The following is a 20,231-nucleotide window of genomic DNA, read 5'->3' as shown; positions in this document are numbered from 1 at the left end:
CCAGCTGAGCGAGACGGAGGCAGGGGGTGACACCGCGGCCGCTGGCCTGGGCTTGGATGCCGCGCTCTGTCACAGACTGTGTAGCCTTGAGCACACTGCCTCGCCTGTCTCATCTGTATGATAAGTAGCAGGGGAACAGTGCCTGCTTTGTGGACTATGATGATTAAATTGGAAAAACACGGCAGGAGCCTAGAGCCTAGAGCCGTGCCTGGCCCGCAGTAGATGCTCAACACACGTGACTGTCATTCGCTCTGCTGTTTCCTGCTCTGTCGTCCTCTCCCCTGCTCGCTGGGATGCTGCTCTCCTGGGACTCCCGCCCCACCCCTGCCTGACCTGCCACCTGCAGCGCCGTGGCCACTCCCACTCTAAGCAGGGAGGATCCGGTTGATCTCACTTTGGCGTGGGCTGCCGCCTGACTGCTGGCTGCGGTTGGATGTCCTCCCCTGATCCTCTGAGCTGCCAGGGCCTCAGGACACGAAACACAGCCACGTGGGCAGCAGGAATCCTGGGTGGGCAATGCCCTGGCCCTGCATGAGCCCCGCCTTCCGTCTTGCCTGCCTCTCCCACCGGTGGATACAAGGCAGGTCCCTGTAGAGGGCGTGGACAGCAGAGCCCTCGCGCCCTGGGACCCTTGCTCTCCTTTCTCCTCCCTGTCATCATCACCCAACAGCGCATCCATGGAGGTCCCGTCCCAGTGAAGATGACAGTGAGAGCCCTGATGCTGCCCCCAGCGCCTCAATGCCTGCCGGCCTCTTTGCACCTCAGCACTCCTTGGTTATTCAACCTTGAAGGCTGAGTTTTATGCCCAAGGGAGGGAAAGAGGTGATGGTGCCACCACTTCAGTGCCTTGGTCCACAGCCAGGCCTGAGACTCAGTGTTACCCATGGGGCCAGTGCTAGGTCCTCGGCCACCCTCTGAACACCAGACACAGTGCCAGCTCCCCGGCCCTGGGGAGAGAGGCTCAGCTACCCCTCCTCATCACAGCAGGAGCCTACTAGAATCACCCAGACTCCCCCCTAAGAGTGGCCTGGGGGAGAATGTGCAGGTTCAAGGGCCTCTTGGGTGTCCAGATGCCCTGGCCCTCTGCAGCCAGCCTCAGCGCACGGGCCAAGGTACAGAGGAATGGACAGAGCTCAGTCTGATGGGTCACACTGGCTTCTGGGCAGGTGGAGGTCACTCAAGTGCCTGGAGACTCCTGGAACAGGAAGGGTGTTCTGAAGATGGCTGGGAGGCGAGAGCAAAATAGGTCTGCAGAGGGGCCGTGCGCTGGACAGTGCGATGCCACTGTCCGGACCACAGCTCACTGGACCACGGCTGGGGTCCAGAACCAAAGTGTGCCCCCGGCCTAGAAGGTGGCACAGGCACCCCACACGAGGGAGCCCCATGCAGTCAGGAACGGACCCTGTTCTCACTCTCACTCTCCCTCGGCCGCGCGCTCTCTTCCTCTCTTAGCTGTCTCTTTGGAATTTGGCAGGAAGCGAGTCATTGTGGACTATTTTGAAAACACTTAGGGGTTTTTAAGTGTTTCAAGAATAGGCTGCATAAATCATGCCCCTTTATCCCTTGGCACTTCAGTGTGTTTTTACCAAGAACGAAGGTCACCGTCTTTCAGCTAACAAACGAGGAAATTTAACAATGATGCGATACTCCTTTTGCTATGTATTTGAAAGGCACAGAGACAGAGAGGTAGAGGTCCCATCTGCTGGTCCACTCCTCAGATGCCCAAACAGCTGGAACTGGGCCAGGCTGAAGCCAGGAGCTGGAAACTCAATCCAGGTCTCCCATGTGGGTGACAGGGACTCAGATGAGCTGGGTCAGCACAGCTGCTTCCCAGGGCGCATGAGCAGGAAGCTAGGATTGGGAGTGGAAGCAGGAGCCTAACCCAGGCTCTGTAACAGGAGATGCAGGCGTCCTAACCCCCCCCCCCCCCCGCACCAAACGCCCAGCCCCACCCCGAGACAACCTAGTCTCTTCCACGTTCCAGCTGTGCCCTAAGGAGGCCCTCCCCTGCTGGCAGAGTTGGGGAGCACATGTGGAGAAAGGCCACCTTGTCCACACCCCAGGCTGACCCCGGCTTCCCTCTCCGGCCACCCCAGCACTGGACGCTGGGGCCGTCTATGCAGAGGCCGCGGCCTTTGAGTCGGCTGTGGTTGCTCAGAAACCTGCGATCATCCCAAACCCATTCTCTAACTCTTCTTAATAAAGTTACCCGTGTCTCATCCGCTTCCATAATGGAGTGACTTAAGAACTACACACCTCAGCCGCTAGGGCCTTCAGGACACAGGGCACGGAGCTCTTCCTGCCATCCAGAGCTGCCTTTTCCCTGGAGGGGGGTGGTGCAGATGTGCCCGGCCAGGCTGTGTCTCCAGCACTGGCCCCCAGAGCCCACCGAGCCTGACTTCACAGAGGGCAAGCTGGGCGTGCTGTGGCCTTTGGGCCTGGCAGGCTCTCCACACCTGCAGCCCTGCCCTTGGCCAGATGCAGGGAATCAGGCTGGTGAGGCCTGCCCTGGCGTGTCCTTGCACCCAGAACATCCCCTACCGGTAACGCTCTGGGCACCAGGTTCCCTAGAGAAGCCTGTACCCTGGGCCTTCCACTTTCCTTCACACGGGGCCAGGGGCTGCGTCGTAGCCGGGTAATGCGGAGGGGCCCCGTCTTCCTACGGTTGGGATTGGGCAGCCACCTGCATCCCAGCCCAAAGCTACGGTGTCTGATGCCCTCATCTCAGTGCTGGTTCTCAACCGGGAGCACTCATTGCAGGCACGGGGGTGGGGGACACGGAGCAAATCCTGGGCCCGAGTCCCCTCTCCAGACAGGGGAATCTGATCCATCTGTCAGCGCTGCCAGGCAGCAAGGTTTTGGTTTTTGCTTTTTTGTTTGTTTGTTTGTTTGTTTTTAAGGCTCATGCAGCTCAGGAACCACTGATCCAAGCAAAACCCATCCTGAAAAAGAACAAAGCTGGAGAATTCATGCGTCTTGATTTCAAAACTTACTGCAAAGCTACAGTAATCAAAGCAGTATGGTGCTGGCGTAAAGAAAGACATGTAGGGGCCGGTGCTGTGGCTCACTTGGTTAATCCTCCGCCTGCGGCGCCGGCATCCCATATAGGCGCAGTTCTAGTCCCGGTTGCTCCTCTTCCAGTCCAGCGCTCTGCTGTGGCCCAGGAAGGCAGCGGAGGATGGCCCAAGTGCTTGGGCCCTGCACCCCATGGGAGACCAGGAGAAGCACCTGGCTCCTGGCTTCAGATCTATGCAGCGCGCCAGCTGCAGCGGCCATTTGGGGAGTGAACCACCGGAAGGAAGACCTTTCTCTCTGTCTCTCTCTCTCATTGTCTAACTCTATCTGTCAAATAAATTAGAAAGAAAGAAGGAAAGAAAGAAGGAAGGAAGGAAGGGAGGGAGGAAGGAAGGAAGGAAGGAAGGAAGGAAGGAAGGAAGGAAGGAAGGAAGGAAAGAAGGACAGACAGACGTGTAGACCAATGGAGTAGGAGAGCTCAGGAATAGTAACAATAGCAATAGTGTCCTCCTATGGATGGACACATGGCTTTGACAAGGGTGCCAAGACCCGGCAACGGGGAAATGCAGTGTTTTCAGCAAAGAGTGCTGGGAACACTGGAGATGCACATGCGGAAGATTGGAGCTGGACCCTCCCCTAACACCGCATACACAGATCAACTCCAGATGGAACAAAGGCCTACATCTAAGACCTAGCACAGTAGAACTCTTAGAAGGAAGCACAGGGGAAAGCTTCAGGACCTTGGATTTGACCGCATTTTCTTGGTTATGATAACAAAGGCACAGGCAACAGGAGAAAAAATGAGGCAATTTTGACTCCATGTATATTTAAACGTTTGTGCAGCAAAGGGCAGTATCCACAGAGTAAAAAGGAATCCAGAGAATGAGAGGAAGTGTTTGCAGATCCTCTCTCCGATAAGGGGTTAATATCCAAAATATACGGAGAACTCCTAAAACTCAGCGACAAAGCGAAACAACCTGATTCAAAAGTGGGCCAAGGACTACCATGGACATTTCTTCACGGAAGATAAAGAAATGGCCACCCACACATGAAAAGATGCTCAGTACTTACCAGTCATTGGCAAAGGCAGATCAAAGAATGAGATACCCACTATGGGGATGGCTACTACTACTACTAATAATAAGCCTTGGCAAGGACATGGAGTGATGGCAACCCTTGTGCACCACAGGCGGGAATGTGACACAGTACAGCTTCTATGGAAGACAGTGTGATGGAGCCTCAGAAAATTAAAAATTAGAATTGCACAACCCAGCAATTCCACTTCTGGTTATGCATCCAAAAGAGTTGGAAGCAGGAGCTCCAAGAGGGACATGTCTGCCCGCATCCACAGCAGCATTGCTCGCAGCAGCTATGTCGTGGAAGTAACCCAGGAACCCACGCCCAGATGAATGGATAAGCAAGACACGGCCTACTAGACACAGTCAACGGAATACGACTCAGGCTGAAAAAGGAGACAGTCTGACAGATGCTACTGGATAAAACTTGCCAAATGAGGCCAGCGCCGCGGCTCACTAGGCTAATCCTCCGCCTAGCGGCGCCGGCACACCGGGTTCTAGTCCCGGTCAGGGCACCGGATTCTGTCCCGGTTGCCCCTCTTCCAGGCCAGCTCTCTGCTGTGGCCAGGGAGTGCAGTGGAGGATGGCCCAAATGCTTGGGCCCTGCACCCCATGGGAGACCAGGAAAAGCACCTGGCTCCTGGCTCCTGCCATCGGATCAGCGCGGTGCGCCGGCCGCAGCACGCCGGCCGCAGCACGCCAGCCGCAGCACGCCGGCCGCAGCGCGCCGGCCGCGGCGGCCATTGGAGGGTGAACCAACGGCAAAGGAAGACCTTCCTCTCTGTCTCTCTCTCTCACTGTCCACTCTGCCTGTCAAAAAATAAAAAATAAAAAAAAAAAATAAAGAAAGAAGACTCTTTCATGGACTGGTTCACTCCCCAAATGGCTGCAGTGGCCAGAGCTGGGCCCATTTGAAGCCAGGAGCCAGGAACTTCTTCCGGATCTCCCACGCGGGTGCAGGGGCCCAAGCACTCGTGCCACCTTCTGCTTCTCGAGGCCCATTAGCAGGGAGCTGGATCAGAAGTGGAGCAGCTGGATGCTGGCACAGCAGGCAGTGGCTTAATCCACTATGCCACAATGCCAGCACCTACATTTTATTGTCTTAAGATTTGTTTTATATTTATTTGAAAGAGTGACAGGGAGGGAGAGAGAAAGAGGGAGGGAAGGAGAGAGTGAGAGAAAGAGAGAGGGAGATCCATCCATCCACTGGTTCACGCCCCAGGTGGCCACAACAGCCAGGGCTGAGAGCCAGGCTGACTCCAAAAGACAAGAACGCCATCCAGGTCTCCCTCATGGGTGGCAGGGGCCCAAGGACTTGTGCCACCTTCTGCTGCTTTTGTAGGCGCATTAGGAGGGAGCTGGATGGGAAGCAGAGCAGCTGGGACTTGAACCAGCCCTCAAACATGGCAGCTTAGCCTACAGTGCCACAGTGCTGGCCCCTGAACTGTACACTTTAAAATGGTCAAGACAATAAATTGTATGTGCTATGTGTTTTACCACAATAAAAAAAAGAGGAAAGGAAATGAATCATTGATTCTCAACTTGTAGGCTTTGAACTGTGTTTTAATAGGGCTTTCTTAGTCACCCTGGGCGAGTGGGTCTGCTACGGGCAGTCCGTGTTAGAGATGACGCTGGATGCAGGCCGTCACCTAGGCAGCCAGTGCGCTCAGCCTCCTGCAGGCCCGGAGCAGTGGGTGCTGGGGCCGAGGAAGGTGGGTCAGAGAAAGAGGGCGGAGGCCAAGCTGTCCCTATCAGTGCCGTGACTTCTGACAGCTCTGACTTCATGGAGACGGAATTTCACATGGAAAAAAGCACAAAATATTTGCAGCCCGGAAGAAGCATTCCTTTCGATTGGAGCCAAATTCCGGGGGCAGCTGGGAGGGGCATAGTGGGGGGGGGGGTGAAGGATGCGCAGGGCAGCAGGGCAGGGACCCAGAGGAGCCAGCATCACAGCAGCTGAGGGACAGGCGAGGCGGGTGGGCCATCTGAGACCCGGAGGGAAGTCCCTTGGGGACTTCAGCTGGGGCAGGGGACGAGCGCAGTGCACACGGGCGCCCCGACACCTGTGGCGCTCCGTGGCTTTTCCAAGCCCCCCTGCATATGACAGTATCAGCTACCGGGTGGGAGGTCCCAATTGCGGAGTCCAAGCTCCAAGTCACCCCCACCTCTGCAGCCTCTCTTCCTGGACTCACTGGATGGACTCAGGTTTAGGCTCAGGCTGGGAATGACAGCTGGAACCCCTCGGGGCTCCCTCCTGCTGTAGGGAGTGTGTGAGACAGCGCAGCAGCATCGGACCTGGCCGGAGAGGGGGAGCGAGCACTGCTCTGCCTGCCAGGCCCGGTGCTAGCATCTGGGCAGTCTCAGTCACAGCCACAGTCACAGAGGAGGGCAAGGCTGGGAACAGGACGGGTCTGGGGAACACAGCCCGTGGCTCCAGAGCAATGCCCAGCCGGAGGTCACGGCCGCCGAAGCCCAAGCCCAACGGACACCCCGGCAGCACACAGAGCCCCGGGCAGTCCAGTGGCGCTTCCGCCTCCAGGTGAAGCCTCTGCGGGCTGGTCAGGACAGCCGCCCCTCCACATTCTGGAAGGCTCTCCATTCTGTTCAGGACGCCAGGGAGCTGTCCCCACCCTCATCCTTCCCCCTCCCCCCCTCCCCTCCCCACATGCATCCGCACAGGTGGACCCCTGCAGACACATGTGCGGAGATCCCAGGCCCTCCTGGCCATGGCTGATGGCCCAGGAGAGGACCCCGGGCACTCAAGCCGGTTGGCCGGATTCTCTCTGGGCATGGAACCAGAACCGGAACCAAGGAGGCGCTGACTTGGAAGCGCGGTGAGAGGTGGGGTGGCCACATTTGATCCTGAGCACAGAAGGAAGCAGTGACAGCCTCCAGTGGGAGGAGGGAGGGAGGCCCGAGAGAGAGGCCGAGGGAGTCCATGGGGCCGAGAAGGGAGGGAGAGAGATGCTGCCAGTCCCCGGTGAGAGGTCCTCGCGCGCACTCCCCCGCTTCCCAGGGCTTCCTCTAACTGCCCGAGCCAGCCTTGAGCAAGGCAGACACAGCCGCCTCCTGCCTCCCTCTCACTCAGGAACTCTTCCCTGCATACAGGGGCGTCCTGGAGGAGCCCCTTCCGTCGCCATGTGGAGGACCTCCCTTGTAGCCATGTGGCTGTTTCCTGCTGGAAGGAATGCAAATTTCAGGCAATCACAGCTTTTCCTCTGCCTCAGTACACATTTCGGAAGGACTTCTACATCTAGAGAAGAGAGGGGTTTTCTTATCTTTTAAAATACAACAAAACAGCACGGTTAGTTTTTGCTTTATGCACTTTTGTAAAAAGAGATATCCAGACTTATGAACGACCTGGACTCTCCCCAGTCTTTGCTGAGGCTCTGGGTGCCCTGCGCAGGCTCCGCCTGGCTGGAGCTCGCTGAGCAGGTAGGACAGCCCTGGTGTGCCCGGGGTGCACGCACGTGGCCCCAGCCTCCTGGGGGCGCAACCTCCACCCTCACCAGGCCCGGGCATCCCCGTTCCCCTCTGGCAAATGTTCATTCCTGCCCAGATAAGGTTCCGCGATCTCAGTCTTCTGGGCCTTTGGGCGCTGGCCAAGCCACCTCTCTGGCGGCCTCTGCTGCTCCCCCTTCTGAAAGCCCGTGGCTTTAGCGGTCCGGAGCGCGCCACTGTGCACCTGGCGCCATGAGTCGGCAGCTTCCGGAGAGTAGAGCCCGCCTTCCCGTGGAACTGCCATGCGTGCCAGGGCAGCCATGAACTTCAGGCCCAAAGTGGTCAGCTAGGGCCTTTGGGCCGGGCCGGACTATCTGCCGCTCACATCCTGGGAGCGACCCTCCCCCGGGTCTGTCCGTGCCTCATTCCTCATTGTTTCAGGCCCTCATTCCGCAGCCCCCGCACAGCGCCTGGCACATCAGAGAGACAGAGGACAGTTTTGTTGACTTGAAACCAGAAACAGTCATGCGTTGCTTCACAACGGAAATCCGTTCTAAGGAACACATCTTCAGTGATTTCGTGCCGGCTTGGTGGAGTGTGTTTACACAAACCTAGCCGGCTTAGCCCACTACACACTGAGGCCATATAGGATGTGGGCCTGGGGTGGCCTTTTGCTTCTGGGGCCATGTGGAACAAAACAACACAAGAGTAAACCAGGGGCCGGCGCTGTGGCACAGCGGGTTAATGCCCTGGCCTGAAGCGCCGGCATCCCATATGGGCACCAGTTCTAGTCCCGGCTGCTCCACTTCCAATCCAGCTCTCTGCTGTGGCCCGGAAAAGCAGAAGATGGCCCAAGTCCTTGGGCCCCTGCACCTGCGTGGGAGACCTGGAGGCTCCTGGCTCCTGGCTTTGGACAGGCACAGCTCCGGCCATTGTGGTCGATTGGGGGGGGGGGGTGAACCATCGGATGGAGGACCTCTCTCTCTCTCTCTGCCTCTCCTCTCTCTGTGTAATTCTTTCAAATACATAAATAAATCTTAAAAAAAAAAAAGAATAAACCAAAGAAGATGGTGGCACTGGCAGCAGCGGCACAAGATGGCGGTGGCAGCCCCGGGGCGGCTGGGCCCCGGCCGCTGGTAGCGCTCATCGGGTACCGGCCATACTCGGGGGTGCTCCTCACCCTGGAGAACTGCTTCCTGTCTGATACCAGGCTCCACTTCACGCCGGCCCAGACACCGACCTCTGCCCGGTGGGCTGCGAGCTTACTCAGGCAGCCGGCACCCTGCTCCGCATGCCGCCAGGTGGCCATGGCTAGCGGGCAGGTGTTGTTCCAGCGCTTGTTTTACCCCAGGTGCTTCGTAAAGCAGTCCATGGAGCACGCGTCCATGGCCTGTGTGTCCACCTGGCCTCCAAGTTAGAGAAGAGGAGCCGTGGCGCATCCAGGACGTCATCAACGTGTTCCACTGCCTGCGGCACCTGCCGGAGACGAAACATGGGCCTGTGCTGCTGGGTCAGGACTGTTCATTTAAAGAACCCAATTATAAAGGCAGAAAGACGAGTTCTGAAGGAGCTGGGCTTCTGCGTGCACGTGAAGCACCCTCACAAGGCAGTAGGTGTTAGAGTGTGAGCGCACCCCTCACCTGGGGCAGACCTCGTGGGTAGCCTCTGAGGTAAGTGACTCAGGCTTCTCTGCTGTCCAGGCGCTTTGGTGCAGGGACAGCGGCCACCTCCAGCCAGTCCAGTGCAGGCTGTCCGCTGAAGGCGTGGCCGTGGCTGCAGTGGCCGACGCAGCTCGTGGCTCTGACGGTTGTGCTCCTTTGGTAATGGTATCCATAGGGTTGGTATTGTCTTGACGCTGGAACCGTACACTAACAACGCAGTACCTTCCTCTAAGAAAAGCTGGGCAAAGCTGTGGAAACAAGCGAAGGCTGGGGGTTGGAGTGCAGTGGGTTGAACATAAAAAAAAAAAAAAAAAAAAAAACCCTGAAGTGACAGATTGGCCAATGGGAATTGAGACTGTTGAATTGTGTCGTGATTTCTAAAGCCGACATTCTGAGAAAAAGTGTGCATCTTTTTAGTTGTCCCATGGGCACTTGAAAATATTGCCACATTTCAAACATAACTAATGGTTGATGGTACACTCCTTGACTACCGAGAGCTTGTTGCTAGAATTCTGCAAGGCTGCGGGGCTGCCCTGCAGGAGGCATCTGTAGACTCCAGAATTGACCGGTCCCTGCCCTGGGGGTCTGGATGGGTTTGTCTGCTGCCCTCTCCAGGGTTTATTTGGGGTGGAGATGGGATGTCCGTCAGGTGGCAGCCTGACTTGTGTCCCCTGGGGTGCGGCCGCCTCCCGGGCTCACTGCTGTTTATGACCCTTTCCAGTGTTCTCATGGAATTGTCACAACATTGATAAAACCAGTTTGAATCTGATTTTAATCTATTAAATAAAGAGAAATACAGTCTTTTACATATTAGAGAAATATATATATATAAAGGGGAATGTTACAAATATTGAGTTTTAAAATGCTTTAACTTTTTAAAAGAATGTAAATTTTTGTATTTATATGTCTTCTAAAGTGTGATAAAGTTTTAAAGTTGTAAAAAAAGACAAAAGCACATGAGAAATGATGCAATCAAGGGTTGCGGTAAACACCAGACTGCTGCTGGTGTAACACATTTTTAAATAGACATAGTGTTTATGGGGTACAGTGTGACATTTCAATAGTGTATACAATGTGTAATGACCAGAACTGGGTACCTAGCATATCTCTCCTCTCATACATATACCAGTACTTTGTGTTTGGAACATTCAAAACCCTCTCTACTAGCCATCTTGAAATAATCAATTAACTATTCAATTACGTTGTCAACCACAGATACCCCACTGTGCTGTTGAGTGTTCAGAGTCACTCCTCTCCTCCCCTCTCTACTCTTTAACCACCCTGTCACCAACCATCCCTTCCCAGGGGTCTGGTAACCAGTTTTATTGAGATCACCGTGTCAGCTCCCACAGGTAGGTGAGAACACGTGGACTTTGGCTTATTTCACTAAATATAATGTCGGCCGGTTCCATCCCTGTTGTTACCAGTCACTGAAATTCATTCTTCTTAGGGTTGAATGATACTCCGTTTCCTTTGTCCCTTCATCATTCATGGACACCTAGACTGATGGGTCTTGGCTTTCGCGAATCACTCGGTCAGCACGTGAGTGCACATGTCTCTTCAACACACTGATTTCAGTTCCTATGGATATCAGCCTTGTGGTGGGAATGCTGCATCCCATGGAAGTTCTGTTTCTTGTTTCTTGAGGATCCTCCATCCTGTTTTACAGAATGACTGTACTAATTGACGTTCCCAGCCGGCGCTGCGGCTCACTAGGATAATCCTCCGCCTGCAGCGCAGGCACCCCGGGTTCTAGTCCCGGTCAGGGCACCGGATCCTGTCCCAGTTGCCCCTCTTCCAGGCCAGCTCTCTGCTGTGGCCCGGGGGTGCAGTGGAGGATGGCCCAAGTGCTTGGGTCCTGCACCCCATGGGAGACCAGGAGAAGCATCTGGCTCCTGGCTTCGGATCAGCACGGTGCGCCGGCCGTAGCGGCCATTTTGGGGGTGAACCAACAGAAAAGGAAGACCTTTCTCTCTGTCTCTCTCTCACTATTTAACACTGCCTGTCAAAAAAAAAAAAAAAAAAAACCTAATTGACGTTTCCACCAACAGTGTGTGTATCCTTGCCAGTACATGCTATTTATTTATTTTTCTTGTCTTTTTGATAATAACAATTCTAACTGGGATGAGATGATATCTCCTTGCATTTCTGATTTTTTATTTCTCTAGTGATTGGTGATGTAGGGTACTTTTTCCATATACTTGTTGGCCATTTGTATATCCTCTCTTTTGTTTTAATTCCCTGATGTGGGAAATGTTTTCTTTCTTTATTTCTTTTTTAAGATGTATTTTATTTATTTGAAAGAGTTACAGAGAGAGGTAGAGCCAGAGAGAGAGAGAGAGGTCTTCCATCCACTGGTTCACTCCCTAAATGACTACAACAGCCAGAGCTCCGGAGCCAGGAGCCAGGAGCTTCTTCCAGGTCTCCCATGCAGGGGGTGCAGCAGCCCAAGAAGTTGGGCCATCCTCTACTGCTTTCTCAGGCTATAGCAGAGAGCTGGATCGGAAGTGGAGCAGCTGGGACTTGAACCGGCACCCATATGGGATGCCAATGCTGCAGGCCAGGGCTTTAACCTGCTGCGCCACAGCGCCAGCCCCTGTATATCCTCTTGAAAAAAATGTCTATTCAGGTCATTCATCCATTTCTTAAAATCAGATTTTTTTTTCTTTGCTATTGAGTGGTTTGAGTTTCGTATATGAGGATGCTTCCCACTTGATCGTGGTGCCCTCACAGAATCATTGTTACGTGCTGTTCTTACAGCCCTGTTGCAGCTGCAATCCAGGCTGAGGGACCACAGCCACGCAGACACGGTCTGGATCCACCAGGGGCAGCCTCTCAAAGACACGCCTGAGTGAGCACAGAGCTGACTGCTCAAACCAGGACAGTGTTAACAGTGACTCAGAATGACACTTCCCAGATAAGCAGGCACATTGTGGTCACCCCAGGGTGATCGGCTGTGCTCTGTGGTCAAACCTTGCCAAAGAAAAGACAATACCCAGCTGTCTAAGCATGAAAACTTGCTAGAACTCAAAGTAGCTTGGCATCAGGATCGCTTTATTTTAAAAGCCCATTGTGTTGTTGAAGAAGAGGCTGTGTCCTCGGCCCATTTTGGCTACAGTTGCGGACTGCGTAGGGAACTGTATTATAGACGTGTATGTTCCCGGGCCTGGAGTTTTCTGGAAACAGGATGGAAAACAGAGAGTGATGAGATAGTGACACAAAACCCCTGAGCGTCCCGTGGCTGGCTGCTGGCTTGGATACGCTGGAGAAGGGGCCATGCCAACCTGGTGGACCCTTGAATGGGATAGAGTGAGTCCAGCTCCCGGGACTCACCATGAGGCAAGCCAGAGACCACCCACAGCCCGCTAGAGGAGAAGTCACGCCCCACCCGCATCTCCAGGCAGCCTTGTCCCGGGAGCAGTCGGCCAGGCAGCTCCCGCAGGGAACATCTGCCTGCCCTGCCCTGCCATCCCTCCGGCCAGCAGCAAGGGGTGCAGAGGCTGCACTCTGGGGCTACCACGCTGCTTCCGACTCGGGCTGTGCCTCCATCACTGACCCAGCAAAGGAAAATAAGGTGTTTCTTTATTTATTTATTTATTATTTGACAGAGTTATAGACAGTGAGAGACAGAGAGAGAAAGGTCTTCCTTCCATTGGTTCACCCCCCAAATGGCCGCTACGGCCGGTGCGCTGTGCTGGCCCAAAGCCAGAAGCCAGGTGCTTCCTCCCAGTCTCCCATGCGGGTACAACCGGGACTAGAACCCGGCGCCCATATGGGATGCCAGCACCACAGGCGGAGGATTAACCAAGTGAGCCACGGTGCCAACCCCAATAAAGCGCTTCTTAACCAGGCCCGTGGACCCCAGGATCAGAACTTCTCTCCAGGATTCATGAGTTCCAACCACTTTAAATCCTGTTTGTTTCCTTAAGAGAGAGCCACAGAGAGAACGCCCTTCTGCTGGTTCACTCCTCAGATTCCCGCAATGGCCCAGGCGAGGCCAAAGTCAGGAGCCCAGAACTCAACCCGGGCCTCCCGCGTGGGTGACAGGGGCCCGGTCACTGCAGCCGTCACCTGCTTCCCCCCAGGGTCTGCATTGGCAGGAGGCTGGAATCGGAGTAAACCCAGATACTCCAGTGTGGGATGCCAGCAATTAACCACAGGCCAACATCCACCCCTTAAGTCACTTTTTCATTTTGATGAAATACTTGAAAAAAAATTATTCAGTTTTAAAAGTTTGCTGATTATTTATTTGAAAGGCAGAGTGACAGAGAAAGGGGGAGAGAAGAGAGAGAGAGAGAGAGTCCATCCACTGATTCATTCCTCCAATGCCTGCAACAGCAAGAGCTGAGCCAGGCTAACGCCAGGAGCCAGGAACTCCATCCAGGTCTCCCACATCTATAGCAAGGGCCCACACTTGAGCCACCATCTGCTGCTTCAGGGTGTGCGTTAGCAGGACGCTGGATCAGAAGCAGGGGTGGGTTCCAGGTACTCTGGGGGTGAGGGTGGGAGAGGCATCTCAAATGGGCAGTTACCCTACTGCAGCACAATGCCTGCCCCATGTTCTGCTGATTAGTTAAAGAAAGCTTTTCTGAGGCCAGCGCTGTGGCGTAGCAGGTGAAGCTGCTTCCTGCAGTGCTGGCCTCCCATATGGGCGTGGGTTCAAGTCCAGCTGCTCCACTTTTGATCCAGCTCTCTGCTGTGGCCTGGGAAAGCAGTAGAAGTGGTCCAAGTGCTTAGGCCCCTGCACCCACGTGGGAGACCCAGAAGAAGCTCCTGGCTCCTGGCTTTGGATCGGCACAGCTCTGGCCATTGTGGCCATCTGGGGAGTGAACCGGCAGATGGAAGACCTCTCCCCCACCTCGCCTCTCAAATGAATCAAAAAACTTAAAAATAAATAAATAAATAAATAAAGCTTTTCTTCTGTGGTGATAGCATGCAAATGAACATGATTTTCATAGAGTGAGACTTCGCCGTCTTAGGTCGGGTTTGCCAATGCTGGGTGGGAGGAGGGGGCTGCACCCGTATAGCAGTTTAGGGCAAGGGTTTCAGAGTCTGACAGGCCTGGGTTCGAGTCCTAGTCCCACCACCGATGGCTCAGCGTGACCCTGGGCCATCAGCCCAGGGAAAAGTGCATGCCTGGCGGTGGTGTGTGAGGCACCCTGGGTCCCTGTGAGACAGACAGTGCTGGGCTGGCCAGCAGCAGGTGCTCCTATGTCAGCTCCCACCATAGTCGAGATCTATCTCCGGCTTGTTTCCATCCCCCCTCAAAGCTGGTTATCTCTTCAGGAGACAGGGAGAGTGAAAATAGAATTACCCTGAGCCCAGCATCAGCCTCGGGCGGGGGAGGGGGGGCCGGTGGCCTGCAGCAGCCCCTGTAATTGACAGGATGTCTCCCCTTGCCAGAAGCCCGGGAATCTAATCAAGTCCTGGGCCGACGTCAGAGGAAGCTGCAGCCCCGATGATTAGTGCTATGAACGGGCTGCCACAGGCGTGTGCAGCCCTGGAAGGCCGGCACCGGAAGAGTCAGCACAGGGGCCTGTGCCCAGCAAGACTACCCAGCAAGGGGCTGCTGCCACGAGACCTGGCCCCCAGCCCTGATGGCGCTGTCACCAAATGATCTGGTTATCCTTGCCCTCCGTGCAGGCTGTCCTGTAAGTGGGGGCCTCTCAGATACCAGGGCCCTTGGGGGATGCTGAGATGGACACGAAGCATCTGGCTTCGCCTGCGAGTCTGGTTGGTACGACCCAGTCTTCCTGAGCATGCCAGCTCCGTGGAGCCCGGAAACAGGAGCTTCTAGATCACGATGATGCCACTGACCCCCGAGGATCCGCCGGCCTCCTGCCGTGGTGCGTCTGATGGGCAGGGCCTCCCCAGTGCTCTGCCATGTCAGGGCCAGAGCTCTGGGGCGGGGATTCTTAAAGGGGCTTGGGGCAGCCCGGGGCGGGGGGGACCACACAGCCTGGCCCCTCCTACGCCCCACCTCCACGACTCCTGGATGGGCTTGCTGTCTCCAAGGCAGAATCTGTATTCCTGTTTCCCCAGCTGTCTCAGGTGGGCAACACATCCGCAAGTCTTGGGGGCTTTGAGACAAGGCCGTGGGAATCAGAGCTGCCTTCCCATGGCCGTGCATGAGGGTCCTTGCGGGCCACCTGTCCATGCGCAGGGTGCACACGCCTCTCCCCTGCCGGTCTCCAGTGGTTAAGGGCCCTGTGAGGCTCAGCAACAATGTTTCTGCTTCCTCGGGCTCGCAGGAGCCGCACCCACAGAGCAGCGGGGCAGGAGCGGGGAGCCCCTGAAGCCCAGGGGCAGAGCCGTGGGCTGACGGCAGTGGGGGCGGAAACACCCACAACTCAGCCTCCGCTCTGAGCCTGCAGCGGGCGGAGGCCTCCCAGGTGCCCAACCCTTCTGTCTGCCTCGACAGGGGATGGTGTAGGCTGGGCCTGTTTGTAACCAGAGCTCCTGCAGCCCACCGCTGCCCTCACACCACGCAGTCATTGGACCCGCACGGCAGCCACCCTGTCGGGGGTGTCTGCCTCCTAAGTACTTACTGAGCCGCTGGGCAGGAACCGAGGGACTCTGGATTGGAAACAAGAAGTAATACAACTTGGTGGTGGTATTTTCAAGTTATAATGACCTGGTCCCGGGCCTTCGTGCTGTAGAACATTAAGAGAGAGAGAAGTGTATTTCTTTATGACTAATATTTGAGATACAGATATATATTTTTTCAGTTTATCCACTTAGTTAAGAGACAGAGAGCGGTCTCCCAGTCACTGGTTCGCTCCCCAGAAGGCCACAACAGCTGTGGCTGGGTCAGCCCAAAGCCAGAAGCCAGGAACTCAACTGGGGTTTTTCACAAGGGTGGCAGGGACCCAGGCGGTGAGCCAACACCTGCTGCCTCCCTGCACATCAGCAGGAAGCCAGACCAGAAGCTGAGTAGCCAGGACACATGCAGGCACTCTGATATGGGATGCAGGCATCAACTGCTGAGCCAAACACCTGTTCCACAACATCTGATGTATTTTCATGTTCTCTTGGTCGTCCACAAACAAACGTGACTCAGTGTGCTATGCCAGCAAAACCGCTAGATTTGGGCTCAAGAGATCTTATTAAGATATGACCTGGGAAATGGGAGTCACACCTGCCCTACCTTCTTTACCGTCCTGTGACAGTGAGGACTGAATGAGACTCAGTGGCCTGGAGAAGTTTCATTGTCCCTGTCAGGGTCCCCAACACCCATGAGCCCCCTTCGCACATCTGCGTGCCTGGCACCAACCTTGTCCCACTGTTAATGGTGACTTGTTGCTTTGAACTGTTAGCTGTCTAAAACACACTCACTCTTTCATGTAACTGCCCTCTGCTATCTCAATCCAAGAAAGTATCCACAGCAACTCACTGATAGAAGCACAACGCTCTAAGACTAACATGAATGAACACACATAACAGGGGGCAAAGACAATAGGAAAGTGAGCGAAAGGTGATTCACAAAGAGGACTTACAAATGTTCAGTTAGCAAACTGGGGGAGAGAGGGCTTTAGCCTCATTCAGAGCCAAAAAATTCTAATTAAAAAATGAGATCTCTTTTTTGTGGGGGGAGGAGTTGGCTAGGAAAACAGAGAGAGAGAGAGAGAGAGAGAGAGAGGAAGGGGGGACGGGAACGGAAGGGATGCTGATGGGAGTGTAAATTTGATCAGCCTTTCTGGAGTGCAAGCTGGAAAGACACGGATGGCTTACGCACATCCAGGTCTATCCAGAGGGAGAGAGGAGAGGAGCCGGGTCAGGAGGCGGCAGGAACCCAGGAGAGACGTGCCGAGTCCTGCGCGGCTGTGGCAGGGGAAGGGGCACGGCCGAAACGGCGCTGCGTGACGCGGGCGTGCTGCGGGCATCCTCCATTCCCTTCCTCTCCCGTTTCCCAATGGCCAGGGGTGGGACAGGGCACAAAATAGAGTCTTCTGGCATTGTTTTTGTATCTGTTTCTAAAAAAGCGGGAACTGGGCCAAGCAGGCAGGAGCAGAGTTGAAAGGAAACTGGGCAGGAGTTGGTCATTGCTGAATGGGTCCTTGAGGGCTCAGTCATCGTATTCCATCTGCGTTGTGTGCGAGCTGAAGGTTTTCACAAGACGAAGCTAAAAACACTCCACGTTTACCATGCTGACCCAGGCAATCGCGGGTCTGTGCAAACATTTACCCCCAGAGATACTCACTGTGACACTGCTTCCAAAAGTGAAAAACTGGAAATACTAAATGGCCGATGATACATACCTGGCTAAATAAATAATGACCTTTTCACCCAGCCAGCCAGTGTTGAATTTTAATAAACATTTTAATAAACAAAGTCATTGTTGGGGCCGGTGCTATGGTGCAGTGGGTTAAAGCCCCAGCCTGCAGTGCCAGCATCCCATATGGGCGCAGGTTTGAATCTTGGCTGCTCCCCTTCCAATCCAGCTCTTGCTTTGGCCTGGGAAAACAGTAGAAGATGGCCCAAGTGCTTAGGCCCCTGCATCTGCATGGGAGACCTGGAAGAAGCTCCTGGCTCCTGGCTTCAGATCAGCTCAGCTCCAGCCATTGTGGTCATTTGGGGAGTGAACCAGCGGATAGAAGATACCTCTCTCTCTCTCTCTCTCTCTCTCTCTTTTTAAAGATTTATTTATTTGAAAATCAGAGTTACACAGAGAGAAGGAGAAGCAGAGAGAGGGAGGTCTTCCTTCCGCTGGCCTACTCCCCAGTTGGCTGCAACAGCCAGAGCTGTGCTGATCTGAAGCCAGGAGCCAGGAGATTCTTCCGGGTCTCCCATGTGGGTACAGGGGCCCAAGTACTTAGACCATCTTCCACTACTTTCCCAGGCCATAGCAGAGAGATGGGTCAGAAGTGGAGCAGCTGGGACTTGAACCAGTGCCCCTATGGGATGCTGGCACTGCAGGTGGTAGCTTTACCCACCAGCCCCGACCTCTCTCTCTCTCTCTCTGCCTCTACTTCTCTGTAACTCTGACTTTCAAATAAATAAAAATAATTATTTAAAAAAGTCATTGCAAATATTTATTAAGTGAAAAAATGGAAGCTTAGAAAATGCATAAAATATACTTGGGGGGTGCTGGTGCTGTGGTGTAGTGGGTGAGGCCGCTGCCTGCAGTGCCAGCACTCTATATGGGCACTGGTTCGAGTCCCGGCTGCTCCATTTCTGATCCAGCTCTCTGCTATGGCCTGGGAAAGCAGTAGAAGATGGCCCAAGTGCTTGGGCCCCTGCACCCACGTGGGAGATCTGGAAGAAGCTCCTGAATCCTGGCTTTGGATCGGCACAGCTCCGACCTTTGCAGCCGACTGGGGAATGATCCAGTAGATGGAGGACCTCTCTCTCTCTGCCCCTCGTCTCTCTGTGTAACTCTGACTTTCAAATGGATAAATAAATCTTAAAAAAAAAAAAAAAACACTTAGAATGGGATTACTACAAGGTGTATTCGCTCAGTCTTCTCTAGGTGGTAGCATATTAAGTACAAAAGGAAAAAAATTTGGGGGGGGTTATTTTTAGTTTCTAATTTTTATACATTGAACATGCGTGCTCTTAAAATAATTATGCTGGGGCCAGCATTGTGGCATAGTGGGTGAAGCTGCCACTGTGATGCCAGCATCCCATATGGGTGCCGGTTTGAGTCCCTGCTGGTGGCCTGGGAAAAGCAGCGGAGGATGGTCCAAGTGCTTGGGCCCCTGCCCCCCAAGTTGGAGACCAGGATGAAGCTCCTGGCTCCTGGCTTTGGGCTGGCCCAGCCCTGCCCATTGCAGCCACCTTGGAAGTGAACTAACAAATGGAAGATTGTGCTTACGCTCTCTTGGCACTTCTCTCTCTCTCTCTCTCTCTCTGTAACCCTGATTTTCAAATAACTAACTCTTGAAAAAATATTGAAAATATAATTATACTGAATGTATAGATTGATTAAATTAGGTAAAGGAGAAAAGGGAGTCCAAAGAGAAAGAAAAAGCCAGCAGGAAGGGTAGGAGAGAGACAGGTATCCTATTCAGGGGTGGGAAACCTTTTGTGCCAGGACCATATGGATTATTTATAACATCATTTGCGGGACATAAAAAATTATCAACTTAGGGGCCAGCACTGTGGCATAGCAGATAAAGCAGCCACCTGCACCGCCGGCATCCCATGTGGGCACCGGTTCAAGTCCCAGCTGCTCCACTTCCAATCCAGCTCTCTGCTGTGGCCTGGGAAAGCAGTGGAAGGCAGCCCAGGTTCTTGGGCCCTGCACCTGCATGGAGAGGGCACAGAGTGCTTCTTCCTAGCTGGCTCTGTGTTCTCTGCTGTCCGGGACCAGGGGACTGGAAGCCGTGCCCAGCAGAGCAGCATGTGGGAGGAATCAAATGCTGTGGATCTGCCACACCAGCCCCAAGCTGCCTGCAGCCCCTGCTTCACGCAGGAGAGAACTTCGTCCTAACTGACGAGAAAGGCGTGCATTTCTGACTGGCATGGGGCTTACCAAAAAAAAAAAAAAAAAAAAAAAAAAAAAAAATCACAAATGTGTGGGTTCTGAAGAGGGTGGACAGGGTACACAGTAGAGCAGGGCCTGGCCCAGGGCCCGAGAAGCCCCTTGATGAAGTACCTTTGAGCTGAGACTGAAGAACCACGGGGACTTGCTGATCGAGCAGCGGGAGGAAGGGTTTGTGTGGGACGCAGAGACAGGGAAGGTGAAGGCAGGTCCTGAGGAAGCGCCTGGAGAGAGGGCTGGTACTCATCTGAACCTGCTGGGACAGACTCACTGCATTGCAAAAATAAGATAAAAAGTGCTGACCGGCCTGCGCTGATTGCATCAGCAGAGAAGACCAAAGCACAGATGATTAGTGGTTGCTGGGCTATCTTCATCTCTTCTCTCCCATTCAGCTTTCTGAACCACGGATGACCCAGGGGGTTAGGGGTTCAGGGCTACAGCCAGGCTGCATGTGTCAGACCCCATTAAAACAGAGCTTCACAAATCAAATCCATAAACAGTCTCTGAAACCTTCTGAGTGCAGGATATTTGCAGTAGGGATGCTGGTAGATGTTA

The 20,231-nt window shown here is 54.3% G+C and overlaps 1 protein-coding gene and 1 pseudogene across 1 annotated transcript in view; one reads left to right on the top strand and one right to left on the bottom strand.

Moving 5' to 3' along the window:
* Nucleotides 1-7,395: 7,395 nt before the first annotated feature.
* Nucleotides 7,396-20,231, bottom strand: part of STPG4 (sperm-tail PG-rich repeat containing 4) — a 55,597-nt gene continuing 42,761 nt past the window's right edge. Inside the window, exons 6-7 of the mRNA XM_002709726.5 lie at nt 15,742-15,846; nt 7,396-12,369 (exon numbers count right to left, since the gene is read on the bottom strand). Coding sequence (XP_002709772.3) covers nt 12,253-12,369; nt 15,742-15,846 — 222 coding nt within the window. The 3' untranslated portion in view covers nt 7,396-12,252. The remainder of the gene's footprint in view (nt 12,370-15,741; nt 15,847-20,231) is intronic.
* Nucleotides 8,600-9,385, top strand: LOC138848628 (cyclin-L2 pseudogene; annotated as a pseudogene).

This window comes from Oryctolagus cuniculus, chromosome 2 (genome assembly GCF_051225735.1).
Source record: "Oryctolagus cuniculus isolate XC-2025 breed Fujian yellow rabbit chromosome 2, ASM5122573v1, whole genome shotgun sequence".
Taxonomy (NCBI): domain Eukaryota; kingdom Metazoa; phylum Chordata; class Mammalia; order Lagomorpha; family Leporidae; genus Oryctolagus; species Oryctolagus cuniculus.
This window is presented reverse-complemented; position numbering and strand designations above follow the sequence as displayed.